Here is a 16118-nt window from a genome sequence, read left to right on the forward strand (position 1 = left end):
TATTAATCAATGATTATCCTAAACTGCCTTTCTAATGCCAAATTAATAGTTTCTTAAATTAACTGACTTACACACTTTTAACTGTATAAGAATGCTGCCTGCCGGCCTCAAGTTAAATTTCAGCAGTACCATCGTATTTCAGTGCTTGTAAAATTTTTTAAACATTTTAATGTGTTATCCCATTGTAATTTTATATAAATGAGTAAAAACAATAAAAGTGGCAAAGGACTGATATTAAAAGCTGTAGGCCTCAATCTTATACAATTAAAACAATGATAAATTCACTCATTTGTTCAACAAATATTTTCTGAGCACCTTCTGTGTACTAAGTATTATTCTCAGTGCTAGGGATGCAGCAGTGAACATGGAGCTTACAGTCCAGCAAATGTAAGTTGAATGCGCTTGGGGTGAGTGAGAAGGAATCATTAGATAAGCCAAAATCAGAAATATTTAGCCTCAATGTATACATATTTGACTTAGTTCAATAACTTAAGTGATATAGAAGAAAACAGAACCAAAGAATGCTAGAAATAACTCACTGAAGATTATGCCTACAAGGTAAAAGGTAAATACGGAGTTTAAACTACTGTTAGTTCTTTGAATACTCCCCACTTCCTAAATAAAAATGTGCAGTCTATTGTTTACTTTTTACATATTCAACTTTAGGATATTTTTAGGAAAACATTATACGTGAAATAACATATCTGTACGTAATTTTTGTGTGTGTGTGTGAGGAAGATCAGCCCTGAGCTAACATCCATGCTAATCCTCCTCTTTTTGCTGAGGAAGACCGGCTCTGAGCTAACATCTATTGCCAATCCTCCTCTTTTTTTTTTTCCCCAAAGCCCCAGTAGATAGTTGTACGTCACAGATGCACATCCTTCTAGTTGCTGTACGTGGGACGCGGCCTCAGCATGGCTGGAGAAGCGGTGCCTCGGTGGACGCCCGGGATCCAAACCCGGGCCGCCAGTAGCAGAGCGCGGGCAGTCAACCGCTAAGCCACGGGGCCCGCCCCTGTACGTAATTTTTAATAGGAGTCAAACCTCAACCATATTTATTCTTTTTTCCTCCTCTCCCATATCTTCTTCTATTTCATTTCCTTTGTGCCAAAGCTATCACCAAGACTGCCACATCAGGCCACACCAAAAAAGTCAAAGAACTTGGCAAATTCTAAAGTAGATGGCAAGGCTCAGGAACTTCTTTTTTAAAAGGCTAAGTATATGGGGCTGAGCCAGAGTGGTAGAGAATGATGGGGGGAAAAAAATCAGACTACACCTTTCTCTCTTTTTGCAGGAAGAACTCAACAGTATACTAGCTTCATTAACAGCAATCAAACTGTATTTAATCCTGACTATGTCTTAAAAGTTGCTATTTCCAACAACAAGGTTAAAATCATTTGTGAACTCTAGAGTCTGTGAATAAGCTGGAATGGTGATCCAAGCATTGGTAAGGTAGAGCAGCTTTAGAAACAATGATTATCAATGTCTGTAGTTACTGGAACAAATTTGGTAACCAATTACATCATGAAAAGAAAATTAAAAACACATACCACAGCAAACACTTCTATACATGTCACAAATAATCTAGAATAGGCATTTTTTTTGCAGAAGGTAAAGGTTTATTGACAAATAATACAGTACAATTTTTCCCCAGAAGGCAGTACCTATAGAAAGCACTAATTAACACAAAACTATCTGTTGGGGTGGTTGTTGTTGTTATTGATGTTTTTGAAGAAGTGGGGAGGAGGGCACATGTAGATATGTGGAAAGGAGATACACCAAAATCTTAACCCTGGTGGAATTCTGAGTAACTTTTATTTTCTTTTTTATTTCAGTATTTTCCAAATTCTGAAATATGTATTACATGTTAACAGTCCAAAAAATGCTATTAAACAAAAAGGTATTCACTGAAAATAAATAACATAGCTAATTTTTCCAAGATAAAGCCTTCTCACTAATATTGGTGAAAGAGAATCAACTCTTTTAAAAACACCAAATAAAAAGAAAATGTTCACCTAAGAAATAAACATAGAAAAATCATTCTATACCGATACCCAGAAAGATATGTGTTAAAACTGTTAAAACAACTTGCTCAAATATATTACTCACTGAAAGGAAAATAAGAGGCATCACACAAGCAACTTTTTAAAAATTATAAAAATTTATTCAAGGAAAACCCTAACAACATAACTTCTGAATTAATTTCCAAAATAACGCATTTTGCTAAAATATATAAATAAATATCTGTTTAGAATATTTTCCATGCAAGAAATAAGGTTTTCTATTATATAGTGGCATATCAGCAACCCCAAGAAAAACCAGTGCATTAAGAATAAAGATCTTCCCAATGATGCCCTTGATATTTGATACCTCTGAATGTCTTTAACACTAGAGGATAACAACCGTGCTTCTAAAATACAACACTGAGAATTGCTAGTGATGGTAAGTATGTTAAAACATACAAACAACAAACATCAAAATTTGTTTTAAAGAAAATGGTTACACTGACTAGTAGAAATAAATTCTCAAAGAAAGTCAACTAAGCCTTTTAAAGTATCTTGAAAAACAGTTTTGTATAATATATCCATAAAGGTGCCACAAGAATAGGTGCCTCTTGGCTTCTTTCAGTATGCTTTCTGATATTCCGCTTTGTCTGCAATTCTTCAGCAGAAACCCAGCACATCATTCTCCCTGTACAAAGATCATTGGCATCAAGGTTCTTCCAGCTGGACTCCCCAACTCTTTTGCCACAGACCATCGAGATCCACTCCAGCAGAGTCCTCAGAAGAATATCCAGGGTAACAAGTTAAACGTGTCCTAACCCTTCTGTGGGAACCCCTAATTCTTGTATCACAGATCCAACAAAGCTGTCACCCTCACTGGGCTTCCCCTCTAACACTGTTGGTGACTGCTGCTTATAGGATTTTATGGTGAAATAAGAGCATCACAGTGACAGCTGGTAGTGGCAGCCATGCTGCTACTCCTGTTTGAGAAGACGTCTTCTTGCCTTTAACTTTTTTTGTGTGTGTGAGGAAGATCAGCCCTGAGCTAACACCCACGCTAATCCTCCTCTTTTTGCCGAGGAAGACGGGCTCTGAGCTAACATCTGTTGCCAATCCTCCTCCTTTTTTTTCCCCAAAGCCCCAGTAGATAGCTGTACATCATAGTTGCACATCCTTCTAGCTGCTGTATGTGGGACGCGGCCTTAGCATGGCCGGAGAAGCGGTGCTTCGGTGCGCGCCCAGGATCCGAACCCGGGCCGCCAGTAGCGGAGTGGGCGCACTTAACCACTAAGCCACGGGGCCAGCCCATTGCCTTTAACTTTAACGATAAACTTCTTCAGATTTCATCCAGGGACTCTGCAAACAATGGAAAACAAATAAATTAGTGAAATTCCTGCACAGTACATAGTTAAGCAGTAACAACGTCTGCTACCTGTTTCTGAGCTATCTTTGCCAACTGTTTGTGCTGATCAAAAAAGACCCAAATACTAAAGACTAAACTTGTCCCTTTACCACAGATCAAGAAACGTCTGGGAACCAGGTAACCAGACAATCAGTAAATGCAACTAAAAGACTTCAGATTAATTAAAAGGATAATTATTTTTTGAGGGGAGAGAGGAAGATGTTGGACATCTTCTGTAAAAGGCATGAGTAAAACCCATAGGTAGTTGGAATGCAAGCTATATGACTGATAAATCCCTTTATAAAGCATAACTGAAAGACAAAAATCCACATTTGCTGCTTATAATATTTAAGCAATAGGAAAGATGTTACTGAAAATTATATGGGTCTTCAGAGTCACAGACTTCCATTTGAAACCCAGCTCTATCATCTATTCTCTTAGCCTTGGTATAAACAAAGGGTAACTATACAATTTATCCATCAAACCAGAATACTTATGCGAATAAAATGGAGTGCTATTAATAATACATCTGGACAATAAGCATACACTAGGACTGCTTCAGGCAAAGAGGAGCATAAGACCACTAGTCTAAATAAATAGGGATGTTACGGGTATCAAGTAAATGCTTAGCACAGTGCCCGGCATAAGCTCTATAGTATTCAGGCTGGGTTATTTTTCATTTAGAAATGATCTCTCATAATAAACTTTAATGACAATTGTCATGTATTTCTCCTCCAAACAATTAATTTTACCACCGGTGTCCCATAATGTAACACTTTGAAAAATGTACTCTAAAAAAAATTAAATAAACACGGACGTCACTTTATTACAATCTGCAGTGTACCAAAGATCTTCTCTAGAAATATAATTAACACTATATAATATCACATCCAAAATGGTCAGGCCAAGAATTCCGCACAGTTTTGTCCACTGCTTACCCACTGTTGAACCTCTGAAAAATGAGAAATACTTCCCCCACCCATAAACAAGTGGATGCTATAATCCAAAAGAAAGTTTCGTACCGTCATAGTTATGAAAAGTGCTTGCAGCTAGGTCCCTTTCAATTTCTTTCTGCAGCAGTGTTTCTGCCTCTCCAAGCAGCAGGTTCTCCAGTTCTTCAAGGTTTATTTCCTTGCTGTTGAGCACCAATTATCCAGAAACCACACGGGTATGTTAAATGTTGGCTGCCAACACGAAAAGCCAGGACTCTACCATCTGCTTCCCCACCTCTGTAGTGGAGTTGTAAGGATCAGAAATAGATCCCCTCATTCACAAACACAACATATGCTTTCAACATGTTTATATTCACTGCTTCCTATGTGCCAGGCACACTTGTACTCATTCACTCTCCTATCTATCACACCTTTTGGCCTAGCAGTCAGTATATATATAAATATATAAATGTTGAGATAAAAGAGATTCAGAACTGTCTAAAAAAACAAAAAACCAAACTTGAACTTCTTACACAGGCATGGTTTTTGGCAGACAACTTCTATGGCTACAATTTAAATTATGTGTGTCTATGCAAGTTCATTTTAGTGTAAATAAAATTAATCACCAGGGCATAGGAATTGACATACCACTCATGCTTTGTATCCAAAACACAGAAATCTACATTTCTATGAGTTCCCATGCTGTAGCCAGAAAAAAACTCTTTGAACCACTGTTAATACAATGGTTTATGTTTCATGGTGAAGAAGAAATAGAATAACTGCTTTCAGCATTTTCTGCTGACAATATATGTTTCCAAAAGCAACCACACCTGAGACCTTGCTCGTCCAATCCCATTTATAAATGCCTTTGAAATGGTTGTAAGTACTAAACTTCTAAAAGTGTAACTTATTTTTAATTCGGGGAGAACTCAATAGATACAAAAAAGAAGGCAATTTCCCCATGTATTTAACATCTGTTTGATTCTGAACTACTTCTCCAGTTTCAGGATAAACCACTACTTAATGATAGCTAAGAGAAACTTACTGGCATCTTCAAAGGATTACAAGTTGATACCCCTGCTACGTGTGAGCATTTGTATTTTTCATTAGGCCAGTTCTACAGAGCAAAAGCCAGCCTCTGAGTGAATGCATACAACAAATAATCACAGGTCAAAACCACAGAGATCTATAAAACTGTCTTAGTATAATACCTAAGTGAAAGCAATATGCCACCATCAGGCACAGCAGAGAAACAAGCATTGTTACAGGCACTTTTTAAAAATCACATGGACGAATCGACTTGGGCAAAATAATAAAAGATGTGCAAAAATATCTTCCTTTCTAAGCCTAAGTAATTACTACCATGGTGAGGTGGGAGGACAGCTCATCAAGTGGGATTTTTCTGTCCCATCTGTTAAGCTGAGAGTGCCCTATCTACAATACCACTTTAGAGCATACAGTTATCAGATTCAGCTTTCCATATTCAGTTTTATGCCATTACAAATATTAACTTTCTCTTTAGAAACATACTGCAAATTTATGTAATACGGTATATGGTCATACATGCTAATTTATATGACAATGAGATTAGGGTTCAAAAATAATATCCTAATTCATCTCTAAAGCAAACTGCTACAATATATCATACTTACTGCCTCTTTAATTTCACAGGAGAAAACATGTATCTGAAACTCTTCTGAACCATGGGAACTCTCTGTAAACGCAAAGCAATTGCTCTCTGTTGTCCCATCGTGTCCACGTGCACAGAATAACACCTTATAGATTGGAAAAGATGCTATCTCTACATTGCTAGACTGGTCTATGATTCTGCAGAACAGGGACGAAAAATGAGATAAAACATTAACTATCAAAGAACAAACAGAAACAGTTTCACTAAGCCAATAACATATTAACACAGTTATCTTTTTTTTATTTTTGGTGAGGAAGATCAGCCCTGTGCTAACATCTGCCAATCCTCCTCTTTTTCTGCTGAGGAAGACTGGCCCTGGGCTAACATCCGTGCCCATCTTCCTCCACTTTATATGGGACGCCACCACAGCATGGCTTGCCAAGCCAAGCGTTGGTGCGTGCCTGGATCCGAACCAGTGAACCCCAAGCCACTGCAGCGGAGCACACGCACTTAACCGCTTGCACCACTGGGCTTGCCCCAACACAGTTATCTTAAAATTACAAAAATAAACCAGCACTAATAATGCAAGAAAACAAATTATCTTCATATTCCTGCTACATATATATATGTGTGTTTGTGTATATATATACAAACACACAAATTCTTCACCTTCTTTTGACAATGACTTCATTTTTCTGTTTCCTATGATCCAATTTACTTACACCCAAAACCAAGTATCTGTTGCCTGGTAAAATCTATGTCACCCATTCATAAATGCTAGTCTCGTCCTGTTATGGCAAAAGGCATGCCAGTACAGAAGAGCACAGACCATCCCTGGAGAGTTCATTTCTATTTAGAGCAGCACCTGTAAGTTTATCCACGCCCCAGGTCATTGTCCAACTAAGACCTCTTTTACGCCAAAAAAGGTTGGAGTGGTTCCAAAGATGAACTTAACAACAGAATTTAAAAGGTAAAAGGAGTTTGTGGTATGTAGGAGAAAATAATTGTCTAACTTTCCCTCTACAAATCCTAAACCCTAGATTGTTCTAAAAACTCAACACTACTTCAGGATCTTCAATGATGAAACCAAGGGGGTACCCACCAGGAACAGAGAGGCAAGTCAAAATACTAAGTCTTTGTCAAGGTGTCTTTGGAACTTTGAAACTAAATAGATAAAATGAATTTTAACATTTTTAAGAGATAGCATACAAACAATATAGCTACAAAACCCTTTCCTGAAAAATTCAAAGCATTTTTACCAAAACCCTGTAAATTTTTTTTTTTTTAAGATTTTATTTACTTATTTTTCCCCCCAAAGCCCCAGTAGATAGTTGTATGTCATAGCTGCACATCCTTCTAGTTGCTGTATGTGGGACTCGGCCTCAGGATGGACGGAGAAGTGGTACCTCGGTGCGCGCCCGGGATCCGAACCCGGGCCACCAGCATCGGAGCGCGCGCACTTAACCACCAAGCCACGGGGCCGGCCCCAAAACCCTGTAAATTTATACTGCTATTATTTTGGTACTTAGAACCTAGCTAACGTTTTCTCACATTCTAAACTTTGGAGAATGAGGCAAATCAGAGAGGATTTGAAAAAAGATTAAATCAGCCTTCAGGGAATATTACAGGTTCAGGACATATCTAACCTAATTTCCTAGACCTGGTTCATTTATTTGTTCCTTTAGCAAATATTTACTGAAAACCTGCTATGCACCAGATACTGCTCTAGACACTGAAGCTACAGCAGGGAAAAATACAAATAACCTGCTCCTTCTAGTGAGGAAGACAGACAATAAATGAATAAGCAAATAAATATATAATATAATAGCAAGGAAGAGTGCTATGAATAAAAAAAAAGGCTCAGTAAGGGGAAAGAGAAGGATAGTTACATGATATGATCAAAGGAGTTTCCTCTTGATAAAATGTTTCTTGAGGTGAAATTGGAAAGAGGCAAAAAAGCCACTAGAAAACGAAGGAAAGACTGTTTAGGCAAAGGAAAGAGACTATACAAAGGCCCTGAGGTAGGAATCACAACTGGGTTTGAGAAAGAACAAAGAGGCTACTATGACTGGAATGCAGTGAAGAAATGTAGAAAAAGGGTGAGAGAGGGAGACAGCAAGCAAGAGGGACAGAGAGAGAAGAGGGGTAGAAGATCAGGCCAAAGCAGGAGGTAATCGATGGCCAGACACGACAAAGATTTCGAATATAATCACAAGTGTGACTGGGGGCCACTGGAGGGCTGAATGTAGGAGAAGAACATTATCTGATTTACATTTAAAGAAATTCAAAGTTCAGATGACATTAAATATTATTCCCAATTAAGCAGAAGAGAAAAGGCCATTTTGCTTCCTTCCAGTCTGATGTAAAGAGCTTAAAACCTAGGAGTCACTTGAGTTTTTTGAAACATTGCTACAATGACAAGGTGAAGGCAGGTTTTTATGCTCCTTCAGAAGACAGAAACACAAATTACAGGTATTTTTACAGTTATATTTCCATTTATAATATTCTAAGTATAACTCTGCAAATTCTCCTTCCAAATAAGGAACACAATCTAAGCCTAAACATGTTTACGTGTCTACAGAGTAAAACTGAATTCACAGTAAGTCCTAGGCCTGAGTTATGATATAATATCATCGCCACCACCCAAAAAATTTCATATGTGTCTAAGGGGAAAAAAAAATTACAGCTTACCTCACAGAACCTTCTGGAACATTTGGCACATATAGAGTAACAGGAAAGGGGTACTGACTGGAAGATTTCATAGTTGCCATTGCCCGTAAAGCCTCCACCTCGTTACGTGGGGAAGAAACTTTCATACATCCTAAGTAGGTCAGTTTGTTAAATAAAACACTATCTTCTTCAGGTAATCCACTTGGAGAAGATGGTCTGGGTGTAGAAATTTCTGAAGAAAAAAAAATAAACACTCAAAAGTTAACACAAAACTTCACAGTATAATTTCGCCCACTGCCCAAAAACGAATGAAAAATTACAAACAAAATTCATGTCTCTCTGTGTTTTCATTTCTTTTAATGTTTATTCTACATCTTAATTCAGAGTTCTGGAATTGGCTATTTTGTACTTTCAAATCTCTGAAAGTATTATGTTACTTAGCTATAACTTCTTTAGAGAAAAAAAATTCTAAGCTTTACATTTTAAAAAATCAAAAATATGGAGTTCAAATGATATAGAACAATAAGGAGAAAAAAATACACTAAAGACAGTGTGAATTAGCCTACAATTAATGAGGATTAAATAAAACTAAAATCAGTTAAAAGTTTCTCTTGGCTGTAAAGGATCCTGCATAGCACCAAATTTATTACATTAAGCAGTCTATCTTCCTAAGCAAAAGTAAACAATGTTAAGATGTTACATCTTATACCAATAGCAACAAAAGTCAAACTCCTTATTTTCCTCCTTCCTGGCTTGCTGGCTTCTATGAACTACGTAAATATTCCAATGGAAATTTCTTCCTCAAAATAATTATTTTGGTGAATGAGCCTATGATTGCTTCCCCCAATTCTCCCCTTTCCATTAATGAGTTTCTTTAAAAAAAAAAAAAAAAAAACTGAGCCAGCCTAGGTGGTCTGTGGTTAAGATTCGACGCTCTCACTGCTGCAGCCTGGGTTTGTTTCCCGGTCGTGGAACCACACCACCCATCTGATGGTTGTCATACAATGGGGGCGGCTCACATAAGAGAAGCAATTAACAACTAGGATATACAACCATGCACTGAAGCTTTTTTTAAAAAAAAACAAAACAAAAACTGTTCACTTTAATTCTAAGCACAGAATGTAGCAAAGACCCAATTGTGGTTAGAGAGTATCTATCTGCATGTATCAGGTAGTATAAAACTCTCCTTTTGCCACTCTCCCATCCCCACCTAAAACCCACAATCAGCTAGTCTCCAATTATTCCCTTGTTACCCATATCCATGCTGCACACAATTAAGCAGGCCTGTCTCACCCAAACTAGATCCTTGCAGCATGTTCAAATTCTCATTACCAGGATTCCGCTTACAGGATATTAATAAATAATTCACAAAAGCCATTCTCAACCTCCCCACTGCAGCTTCTAAATATTATACTAAAACATGCAACCTCACCACCTTACTTTCTGGCAGAACTAAAGATGCTCAAACAGAACCAGTCAAATTGAGTAAGAAGTCTGCTACAGCTTATACCTCTTAACTGAAAACACTAGACAGAACATAAAAAATAACTACTTGAGGATTCTTTTTAAAAAAAGGAAACAATAATAGACATATTGGAGAGAGAGTCAAAACTTGAAGAACCACCAGTATAGTGTTGGGGTTCCTATTTTTTTTTTCATCCTTTATCTCCTAGATTTGACCCAAAGGCAACCCAAGTTGTAGAAATGGGCAGTGAACAACAAAATTCTGACAGAAATCCAATCTTCCTGGCCAAAGGACAGAAGGGAGTCCCTGCAAACAACAGTGTTTGGAGAATTATAACTTGTTTTTGGTTTTTTTCCTCTCTTCCTTTTTTCTCTCTCAGTTCTACCACAAGGCCAGCCCCAGTAATGGAGCTGCACTGCAAATGGAAGGTGGGGAGGGGGAGAAGAGAGTGCCTCACGCATCTAAAACTTGGAGGGAAAAAACTGTCTGCCAGGAGAAGAGAAAGAGATTAGTGCAGAAAAAAATATTTCTAAGAAATAATGGCTGAAAACTTCCCAAATTTGGTGAAAGACATAAATTAACAGACTCAAGAATCTCAGTGAACCTCAACAAAAATAACCTCAAAGAAAACCACATCCACATAATCAAACTGCTGAAAAGCAAAGATAATGAAAAAAATATTGAAAGTAGACAGAGAAACACAGCATGTTACAGATAGGAGTAAAGAAATACTCCTACAATAGGACTGTAGATTTCTCAGCAGAAACTATGGAGACAAGAAGACAGCAGAATAATATCTTTAAAGTGCTCAAAGAACAAACAGCATGAGAGAGAAGACTCATCTGTATATCCAAACAGTATTTTAGTAAATTGCAGTAAACTAGCAAAGATTTCCTGTTAAGAGTTGAATTCAAGTAGCCAGGATATAAGATCACCAAATGACAAAAACCAAGTTACCATGATGTCTGAACAAAAGCTCCCATCTTTCCAGTTTTGTGTTTTTTTTTTTTTTGTGAAGAAGATCAGTCCTGAGCTAACATCCGTGCTAATCCTCCTCTTTTTGCTGAGGAAGACCAGCTCTGAGCTAACATCTATTGCCAATCCTCCTTTTTTTTTTTTTTTCTCCCAAAGCCCCAGTAGATAGTTGTATGTCATAGTTGCACATCCTTCTAGTTGCTGTACGTGGGACGCGGCCTCAGCATGGCCGGAGAAGCGGTGCGTCGTCGGTGCGCACCCGGGATCCGAACCTGGGCCGCCAGTAGCAGAGCGTGCGCACTTAACCACTAAGCCACCGGGCCGGCCCCTTTCCAGTTTTATAACAGGCAAACAACATACCATTAATGTTCATTTTACACCATTTAAACCTAAATACTCTCTAGACAGTTCTTTGCCATTGAAGTTATGTGTCATTTTAAACCAACCAAAACAATTCTGTCAGCAAGAACTGTGTTGATTGCAACTATGAATAGGCAGCTGAAATGTGGTGTCTTAGTCCATGCAGGCTGCTTTAACAAAATGCCACAAACTAGGTGGCTTATCAACAGTAGACATTTATTTCTCACAGTTCCGGATGTTGAGAAATCCAAGATGAAGGCACTGGCAGATTCAGTGTCTGATGAGAGACCACTTTCTAGATTGCATCTTTTCACTATGTCCTCACATGGTGAAAGGGATAAACTAGCTCTCTGAGGTCTCTTTTATAAGGGCATTAATCCCATTCATGAGAGCTCCGTACTCATAACCTAATCACCTCCCAAAGTCTCCACCTCCTAATACCATCACCTTAGGGGTCAGGATTTCAACATACGAATTTTGGGGAGGACACATTCAGATTACAGCACGTCTTTTTATTGAAAATGAAAACCAAAAATACATAACTAGGAGAGAATACTAAAACTTACTTATAAAGCAAAGGAAATTCTTCTTATTCACCAAGACCTTCAGTGAAAGATATATTTTTTAAAATGTATTTAGTGTAATGGTTATTGAAAACACAAAAAAGTACACATGGTCCCTATCAAATATGCTCAGAAATAAGAATCATATTATCTAAGTCACTGCAAAGGATAATTGATTCCAAGAACCCATCAGAGCTACATTAGAAAAGGTATTCCTTCCCTTTGATTAATACATTAACTAAAAAATAACTTAATTATACGAATGCTGGTACCTGTATGCTTTGGGTTTTGTGGGGATTTAAGAAATTCAAAAGATAAAGCAAAGTACAATGAATAATATAATGTCTCATGTTCCCTTAATCAAGAACTAACAAAAATTAACACTTTGTAAAGTTTGTTTCCAATCTTGTATTTTATTAAAATATTTTTAAAAATAAAAAAAAAAAAAAATATATATATAGCCTAAGTCCCCTTAAACTTAAATCTCGCCATGAGTATGGACTATACACTGAGACCTACGAGTCTTTATAAGAATCATCAAACCAGGGGGTGTTCTTGGAGACCCTCAACACATTGCAAATATCTTCTCTCCTAGCCTGTCATTTAACCATATTTACTATGGTACCTTTCTCATTCAGAAGATTTAATTTTCATCTACTAAAATATAACTCTCTTTTCCTTTATGATTTGGCTTTTCCTACCCTGACAAACACAAAAATATTCTCCAATATTTTCTTCTTATAGGCTTATTTTTCACATTTAAATATTTGATTCACTAGGAATAAATTTGGTGTTTAGAGTAAGTTAGAGCCATCATGGCCCCATTGTGCAGCACTCTGGCCTATATCTATACTTACCCTACACCAACATACAGAAATGTATCATGAATGCCCTACGCCATTCAGGATAATCGCATCTTTTCTGTCAGAGTGACTTATTGAGGAGTTTGAATGCAACCAAGGCCTACACACCAATCAGTTCATGTCATCCCCCTGACAATTAGGAAATGGTTCCATTGGTCCAGTCAGAGTAAAACTCATAACTTTTGTTCAATGGATAAAAGAACAGAGCCCTTCTCTCTGCCACCAGGCATGAACAAATCACCTGCCCTTACTTATCAATTTCTGTTGCTAACTACTTTGTAACCGTGGAGGGAGCCAGTTAAGGAGAAAGGTGACATGGAGAAGATCAAAGCTGACTAGTTTACAAAGAAACATTACCAGAACCCAGATCAAACCACATCTCTCGTGTTTAAACCAGCTGAAGCAGAAGTTGGGTTTGGTTTAGTTTGGCTTTTCTTGCAATCAAAACCATTTTGACTTGCAAGTTGGTATTCCTACTACCAATCCTACTCATTCATGAATGTATTTATTATTTAATACACTGATGAGTTGATATGCTATTTTACTTAGAATTTTCACAAATTATAATTTGAAATAACTGTGGTCAAACTGAGTAAAAAGGCACATCATATGAAATATTACACTATTCTCTGATATCCAAGAATTTATTCATTTGTTAAATAAGTATTTATTGAGGGCCTACTACATGCAAAGTACTAGGGGTAAAATGAAGACCCAGACGTAGTCCTTGCTCTCAAAGAACACTGAGACTGATTTTACAGGTAGAGGTACAAACAGAAATATACGAACAAAAGTGGGAACTCTTGATCAGAACTGAAAAGCTGGTGGCTCTGATCTTAGAAAACAAAGCTAACAGGATTTTCTAATTTTCATCTTAAAATTTTCATTATCAAATTTTCATTATCACTTTATCCCATTTCTCTTATGGTCTCTAGGAGTTCAATACAGTACCTGTATTTGATGGATCCAAAATTAACTGAAGAGATGGACGATTTGTTTGGCTGGCTGAAACATCCTCAAATGAATGATCTGAAATCTCACTGGAACTTTGGCGATCAACAAGAAGACTGCTTTGCTCTTTCTCAGAATCTCTCAAAATCTCTTCCATGGCTTTTTCCAATTGTTCATCACCATTAGAAACTATCTATAGACAAAACAAGATTCTGTTTCAGTCATATTATGGTTCTGGAGCTTAATGAAAATATTCATTTCTAGAAGAAATTAAAACAATCTGAAAATTTAAACAGAGTTACTAAATACCAAGAATTTATACAGTTGTACCTAATTTCACTAGATATAATGCAAAATCCTGAATCATAAAGCCAACTAAATTGGAGGTTTATTAGTTTCAGAAAAGGAATTCTTCAGAAAACACTTCAGGCAGTTTCTAACTACATCTGATCTAAGACCATAATTACTCACAGAGATTTCCTTTTCTTGTTTCTTTCTTTTTATTTTTTAGGAACATATTCTAAAAACCAGGTAATCTTAAATTTATGTGTTTTACAGGGAAAAACTGATAAGCTTAAACAGACAGTGCCTACTGTAAATATCATTTAAAAGGCCATTTTTCTTGTTATCATAGCATAAACATATTTCTGATTTCTTTAGAAATTTTGCTTGCTAGCTGCCAAAAGGAGTATTGTTAATTTCCTTACATTTAAGTTGACTCATCTTTTTCTTAAAAGCAGGTGAAACACAAAGCCTAAGTAAATAAATGATGTCTTAAACACATTAATATTAACATACAGATATTTGAATAAACTCATTTATTTAAATACATATTTGAATAAATTTAAATAAGGCCATTGATTATTGTAATAAAATTACAAAACTATATACCCTCAATATAATGTAAAATGGTTATTTAATAATCTGATTTTTATAAAATTTTATTAGATTAATATTTATTAGATTGATATACTAATATAGTTTTGATGCCACAGTTACTATTAAATAAAAGTCATAAACAATATGTAGCACTTTTGACTAACTTCTCTATTCCTGTTTCTAGAGGGTGGTTATGCAATTCTCACGCATGTATACCTGGGTTTGTATGATTCTTTTCCTTTGAGTTAGGAAAGGCAACATAAAAATGAAAAAGAAAAAGGACCATATCCACATAAAAACTCAACTACTAAAAGTATGACATATACTTAAAAAATATTCAGACAAGTCAACTGTTAAATCACATACTAGAATGTTCTCAGCTGATTTAAAACATAAAAACCATAAAGAAGTCTCTGAAGTGAAAGTAAAACATAACTATTTATGTAACTTTTAAAAGCCAGCAGTAAGAGAGACAAAAATGTCCAGATAAATTAAATTTATGTCAGATTTAATCATTAAGTCTAACTCAACAATTATCCTTTCTCTTCTTTTTTCCCTTCTAATACCTTCTTTCCAAAATTCTGAATTAAAAGATAAATAACCAAAAGCAAAAGACTTTAAAAATACACAAACCATATAATTAGCCTCTGGAATAAGTTTTACCTAGTTAAAAAAAACAATAAGTTAAGTAGTATCATTTGTAGAAAAGAAAAAAATACCTTCAGTTCAGGTTTGTCGTCATGTTTTGTAGCAGTATCATCTGCATGCTGAGGAACCAAAACAAATTCTTCATTGTTTCGTGTAGCCACAGAATCTGATGACCCACTAACCTTCTGTAATGAAGCTCTGACCTCCATTTCAGTTCTGCAAACTTCTTCTCCTATATCCACCTGGTTAAAACCACAGGGATTATTTTAAAAAACACATACACAAAAAAACTAGTGATTAAAAACACAAACCTGATCAATCCTCGGCCTTTAAAAATGGTTCATGTGAAGAAGAATCCTGCTGGCTAGATAATTATCTCAAAACTAGGGAGGCTACCTTCTTGAACTGGGCCACATAATGGAAATGTACTCTCTTCACCCTGAGCTTCCAGACTAAAAGACCCATACTGTTTCCTGAAAAACAACACAAAACCGCCTATATCTCAACTAAACAGATTTACTACTGTTTGACTCTCTCTATATTTCTCCTAGAAATACTGTTCTTGTTCTTTTTAATAAATAGAGGAAATAATTAAGCATGATACTAGAAGCACCTACAAACTCACACACAAACAAAAATACATTCACTGAAATTACTTTATAATTAAATCTAAATGCCTCCAAAAATTTATTTCCTCAAGACCAAGTATTGTACCTTAAAATTTTTTTTCTGTGTCACTTTAGTTTACCAATTAATATAGAATTCAACACTCTAAGCC

The 16118-nt window shown here is 36.3% G+C and overlaps 1 protein-coding gene across 3 annotated transcripts in view; it reads right to left on the minus strand.

Annotated features, from left to right (window-relative positions):
* RABGAP1L (RAB GTPase activating protein 1 like) overlaps nucleotides 1-16118 on the minus strand; it is a 689292-nt gene that overhangs the window by 597566 nt on the left and 75608 nt on the right. For 2 of the 3 annotated variants that reach the window (XM_058540017.1, XM_058540019.1), the window contains exons 2-5: nucleotides 15412-15582; nucleotides 13814-14006; nucleotides 8658-8868; nucleotides 5989-6163 (exon numbers count right to left, since the gene is read on the minus strand). In XM_058540017.1, the coding sequence (XP_058396000.1) occupies nucleotides 5989-6163; nucleotides 8658-8868; nucleotides 13814-14006; nucleotides 15412-15549 (717 nt within the window). In that variant the 5' untranslated portion in view covers nucleotides 15550-15582. The remainder of the gene's footprint in view (nucleotides 1-5988; nucleotides 6164-8657; nucleotides 8869-13813; nucleotides 14007-15411; nucleotides 15583-16118) is intronic. The other variant, XM_058540018.1, reaches the window with a different exon arrangement.

This window comes from Diceros bicornis, chromosome 4 (assembly GCF_020826845.1).
Source record: "Diceros bicornis minor isolate mBicDic1 chromosome 4, mDicBic1.mat.cur, whole genome shotgun sequence".
NCBI classification, from domain to species: Eukaryota; Metazoa; Chordata; class Mammalia; order Perissodactyla; family Rhinocerotidae; genus Diceros; species Diceros bicornis.